This window comes from Eupeodes corollae, chromosome 1 (genome assembly GCF_945859685.1).
Source record: "Eupeodes corollae chromosome 1, idEupCoro1.1, whole genome shotgun sequence".
Classification (NCBI taxonomy): Eukaryota; Metazoa; Arthropoda; class Insecta; order Diptera; family Syrphidae; genus Eupeodes; species Eupeodes corollae.
The window spans coordinates 97,312,917-97,319,163 of record NC_079147.1 but is presented as its reverse complement, the minus strand read 5'-3'; the positions used below and the strand labels follow the sequence as shown (position 1 = coordinate 97,319,163).

The 6,247-nt window shown below is 35.5% G+C and overlaps 1 protein-coding gene across 1 annotated transcript; it reads left to right on the top strand.

Moving 5' to 3' along the window:
• Positions 1–967: 967 nt before the first annotated feature.
• LOC129941858 (uncharacterized) lies at positions 968–2,140 on the top strand. The gene has a single exon (XM_056050615.1). The coding sequence runs from the start codon at positions 968–970 to the stop codon at positions 2,138–2,140; it is 1,173 nt and encodes a 390-aa protein (XP_055906590.1).
• Positions 2,141–6,247: the final 4,107 nt, after the last annotated feature.

Here is a 6,247-nt window from a genome sequence, read left to right as displayed (position 1 = left end):
TTAAAAAAAACATTAGTGACATAACTAGCCGAGTTGACAAATTAGAATTAAATAATTCTGATTTAAATTTAAATATTAATTCACTCAACACTGATATGAACAATATTAAAATGTCACTTGCAAATGTCACCGCGGAGTGCAATAACACTAAAACTTTACTAAACGAAAAAGCCACAGAACTTAGTAATGTAAACAATAACTCTAGTGACATTGCCGAAGAACTATACAAACTTAAACACACGATGAACACATACGAAAATCAAATTATCGCCAGAGATGCTTTTATCTTCGGTATTCCGTTCGTGCAAAATGAAAATTTAAGATCTATTTTCAATTTAATTTGCGATACCATTAATATCAAACCACCGTCACTGATTAATATATACCGCACTCGCCCGAAGCTTAATTCGCTAAACTCTGCGATCAAAATTAAATTTACTTCCCCGTATGACAAAAACTATGTTTTAACTTCCATCGCACAATTCCGTAAAGTAAACAATAGACAGCTTTGCCTTGAAGACATTCACTTCGTTCTTGATGGATCCCCCGCATCATCTTCTGCAATCCATATACGCGAAAGCTTAACTCAAAAAAATAAATTAATAATGCAGCGTGCACTTGAATTGAGAAAGAGCAAACAAATAACACTTGTCTTCTCCGCGCGGGGAGTTGTTTATGTCAAAGGTAAAGCGGATGACACAGCTGTTCCTGTTGACTGCATCGAGGGACTCGAAGACGTTGCCAGATCATCACTTTCGAATGAAAATTAATATTATTGAATTTTTTTTTTTTTTGTTTTTCTTTTTTTCTTATATATTTTCAAAATTATAATTTAACTTTAAATTAAATTAAATTAAATTATTAAATTAATTTTTTTATTAGTTCTTTTTTAAATTATTTACTTTTTAAATTTTCTTTCTTAAAAAAAAAAAAAAAAAAAAAAAAAACTTTATTTTTGCTTGTTGTAATGTCTAATAATAGATCAATGCGTTCGATGGTTCGAGTTCTGAGCAAGCAGAAATGTGGGCTCCGGATTTGTCACATCAATGCGCAAAGTTTGCTTCCAAAGATTGATGAATTTCGCGATATTTTTACTGATTCCGATGTAGATGTTATTTGTGTCACTGAAACTTGGTTGAGGGATGAACTAAATGATGATATCTGTTGCTTAGAGGGCTATCGAGTTTTTCGATTTAATAGAGTGAACCGTGTTGGGGGGGGCGTTGCGATTTATGTTAAGAGAACAATTAAATGCAAACTTAAACTTTCAGCCACTGTGGATAGCACTATTGAATATTTGTTCGTTGAAGTTGTAGGTAATGATGGAAATTTGCTTTTGGGTACTATCTACAGGCCTAATAGATACATAGATTTCTCACCACTGTATACAGTATTGGAGGAAATCTCTCTGAGCTCCCCCAATATTGTACTCTGTGGAGATTTCAATTGCAATCTTTTAAATACTAATGTTCTGACACATAATATGCAAACTTACAATTTAAAACCAGCAAACACTAACGTACCAACTCATTATTTTGGTAGAGATGCTTCGTTGTTGGACCTGATGTTTGTTAGCGATATTCATGACGTTGCTTTTTATGATCAGCTTTCTGCGCCAGCTTTTTCAAAGCATGATTTAATTTTTCTCACTCTTAGATTTAGTCTTGATTTCTCCGTTGAAAAAATTACTTATCGAGATTTCCATAATATTAATATTCAGGAACTTGGCGATCGTACACGAGAAATAAACTGGGATGCCATGTATTATCTACCGTCATCAAACGACCAGATTGAATTTTTAACTTATAATATTTCTAATCTGTTTAATACTCATGTTCCATTAAAAACAAAAATTCTTAAACCAAACAATAAACCGTGGTTCACTGTAAATATTAGAAACTTAATCCAACAGCGAGATGATGCTTATACGAATTGGAAGCGGTATCGTTTGAATGAGCTGCGTCGTGCGTTCTGTTCGCTCCGAAATAGAGTGGTAGCGGAAATACGTAAAGCCAAAGCCAAAGCAAAAAAGACTAGACATCACCAAGTTTGGGACTCCTATAAGGAATCTCTCAAAAAGTATAAACAAGAACTGAGAATAGCCAAGAGATCTCATGGAGATCCTTCTGTATCTCAATAGAATAATCCTCGGAGGCATCAAGGATAAGCAAGATTCTCTCAACAAATCCAACCATGCCTAGTTGTCTTAAAAACTCGGATGGTACTTGGACTAACTCTTTCGAAGAAACGCTAAACCTGCTACTAGCCACCCACTTCCCAGATAGCTCCAAATCCGTTAATACAACAAACCGTCCTGGATCGGGTATTAACTTAACTTTTCCTCAAGGTCTTCTTACAAAAGAAAAATTGTAATGGGCTCTGAATAGCTTCGAACCGTATAAATCAGCAGGTCCAGATCAAATCATACCAGCTGAGCTACAACTTACAATTGACATAACTCTGCCCATCATTGAAATGATCTTTAAAAGTTATCTAGCTCTGGTCTTTATACCTCAGCGATAGAGAGAAGTAAAAGTAGTTTCATTCCCAAGGCGGGCAAATGTTCGCATGTCAACCCTAAAGATCTGAGACCTATTAGCGTATAACTCATTCATTATCAAAACTCTGGAACGATTGATTGATATCCATTTACGTAATAGCATTGATAAGAGCATATCGATGTCTCAGAATGCTTACTGCAAAGGGCAATCGATAGAAACAGCCTTGTACACTCTGGTAAGAACTATCGAACACTCCCTAAAGCAAAATTAATATACTATGGTGACCATCCTGGATATTGAGGGCGCTTTCAACAACGTTGACACATCCGCTATTACTTCTTCTATGATGACCCTAAACGTTGAATACTCACTCTGTGACTTGATTAATCTAATGCTAAAAAGCAGGATCATCAAATCTAAGATGGGGGATTTGTACGAAAAGTCTATCGGTAGAGGCACTCCGCAAGGAGGTGATCTCTCCCCTTTCCTGTGGAACATAGTGGTTAACGAACTACAAATATCCCTTGAGAGGGAGGATGGTTAGGTTAGGGTTAGGTTATAGTGGCTGTCCAAGATGGAAACGGACACACTTAGGTCAGTTTAATGGCCCATTTTTATACCACATGAATCTTAAGGCTTCCTCCTAAGCTCAATGGAACCAGCTTGAGTCCCTTACGAAACGTGAGAGGCTGATTATACCGATATGATTTAGATCGTTAAAGAAGAATTTTCCTAGGTAATTCTTGCGTTTTCTAGCTAGAGCAGGGCATGTGCAGAGAAGATGAAGAACCGTTTCTTCCTCTTCCTCGTCCATACAGCTTCTGCAAAAGTCATTCGAGAATACGCCTAGTCTCGTGGCGTGCTTTCCTATTAGACAGTGTCCGGTTATGACACCTATTATCGAGCTTATATGCGATCTGCTTAGAGAGAGCAAGCACCTTGAAAGTTTTAAATCCAGTGTTGGCCAGATGTTTTTGGTGGCTTAACACGTGGTGATGTTGTTCCACCTGGCTCCTGCCCTCCTCGCACCGTCTTGCATTAGCAACAGTTTACAAGTAACGATTGGTATGCCAGTACTTGACAAACGTGGTAGGATGGGCTGTACTGTACCGTTCCTGGCGAGTTCATCTGCCTTACAGCTACCTGGAATGTCTCTATGGCCCGGCACCCAGCAAAGGTGAATATTAAACTGTTGCGTCATCTCCATTAGAGATGACCCATCTGTGTAAAATGGATTGACTCATCATCCAAGAATGTCCTATCCTCCCAAAAAGATCTGGTAGGTATAGAAATCTGGAAGTTTCTGTCGAATTGTAGTTGGGTTATGGTGTAGTCTTTGTACTTTGGAATTGATTCTAAGTACCTTAGAATTACGGAGTTTCCAATGTTGTTGTTAGTTCACTGCGACGAAGCATTGAGGCGAATAGCAGAGCTTGCAGTTATTTGTTTGCTAAATATGTCAAGAGGTGTAAGGTAGATCAAAGAGGGAAGGATACAAACTCCACATTAAAAAGTCTATCGGGGTCAATTTGCATGACATTTGTAGTCATTTCACATCACCCCTGCTTCGATGTTTTCGGCCGATATTGCGTTCTTTGACCAAACGTTGAAGAGTCCACTGTGAAAGGCCACCACGTCCAACGTAAAATGGGCGCAATGCGTAAACGAACACTCATTTTGATAGTAAAGTTTTTTTCATTTGAACGTGCTTTTCAATCGTGTAACATGAAATAATGATTTTGCAATTACAACTGAATAATGAATAAAAGATTTGACAGATGTCACCAAAAGAAAATGGCCGCCATGGTGCGCCAAAATCTAGCGGAGCCAATTTAAAACCCTTTAATTGTCTTGTTATATTTTGAGTATATAACACAACAGTCAATCCATAGCACTGGCAAATACTAACGTTTAAAGCGGGTAAGATATCCCAGTAGAGTCGAAGTGTTCAGAAGTAAAAATAAAAGAAATAACACAGAGAAAACTTAAAAAGCGGCAAAACGTGTCGCCATGAGCGCAATACGCACGATAGTGACGAAATTTATAACTATGCCCCCGAGCACAGGGGTTTTGAGAGGCGGTTTGGCTTATCTTCAGAGCGTAAAGGGTAAAGTACCCCCATGTCATGTCACATGTTTATTATATATTATAACAAAGTTTTGTTTCCAGTGTAAAACGACAACATTTTAACGCATAAGGTATTAACACTCTTTGCCAATTGATATTTTTATAGACTTCTTTGATTCTTCCTGTCGTTGTAAATAAAACGTTTTAAACAAATTTTATAGGTCTAGGATTTGTCATTTTTCTAAATGGATTTTTTTTACTATTTTGTTTGTAGTGCAAAACAAATCGTTAAACATAAACGTTTTAGTCTTGTTACATTTTCGAAAATAAAGTTTATATGAAACACATTTAATCTTTATACACGATTTCGTAAGAGTGTTGAACAAGTAAACCACAAAATCCAAAAAATATTTGTAAATACTAAAAAAAGCAACTAAAATTCTTTTCAATTACCAACTTAATATAAGCTTGAATTTTAAGTTCCACATAATACATTTAGGTATGGGTATTTGGTTAGATTCGTAAAGTATAAACATTTTTTATCTTCCATTTGACATAAAAGACACTTTAATAACTCGACAAATAAAAATAATATAAAGAATCAATCGTAAAAAGCAGTTCATGGCAATCGACGGTATATATAGAGGGGAAAAGAATGCTTTGCTGAATTTATCTATTTGTCATAAAGTGCAGAAATATTTTCTAAAAAAAAGTATACAAATAAGTGCCGTGTTGTGAATCTGTTCAGTGAAAAGTGAATAGTGAGAAAATAATGTAAATAAGAAGTTGGAGCACTCACTTTTAAAATCTTTCCTATTATAGTTTTTGTTTTGACCAGATGAAATAGTAAACTGATTTTTTAAGGGAATTGATACAGTTTTTAATTTGAATTTAAAAATTTGAAAGGATTTGTAAAACAGAAAATGCAGGAATAGATTCTACATTAGTTAATTGTCATACACAACAACATTTAAAGGACAAACGTATTTGTCAATTGTATTAATACATAACATCAAACATAATTTGTTAACAAAGAATTCAGTAAAGAAAATATGTTTACTTAAAACATTTTTATTCTGTTCTCCCATTGAAAGACGGTTTAAAATCATAAAATTCTGCCTTTGACTAGTTCTTGGAGATACAAACATTTTTGAAACTATTGATTACAATAACTTCCTATCGGAAGCTAAAAATAAATGAATAAAATAAAATAAATTGGGTGGCGCAACAGTCCATGAAGAACCAGGGCCTAGTGACTTACAACTCTCAACCATTCCTGTGTGCGAGTAATGTTGTCAGGAATGGAGGGGACCTACAGTTTTAAAATGCCGATTCCGAACGGCTAATTTGAGAAAGCACTTTTTCTTGACAAGAGTTACTCTTGGAGAATTTGTCAATTCCTCGCAAGAGGCAGTACCCGTGAAAAGACTTTAGATGGCACAGGCAGGGATCGAACCCAAGACCTCTGGCATGACAGTCCAACGCACTAACCATCATGCCACGGGTACTACTAAAAATAAATGAACACCTTTTAAAAATGAAAAAGTAGCCTAATGAATAACACAAGTTTTATTTAAAATATTATATTATAAATTAAGAATGGAAATATAAAAAAATTGACTGAGCATAGCGATATTTGAAAGTATTTCTATTAATATGAAAAATAAAATCAGTATAAT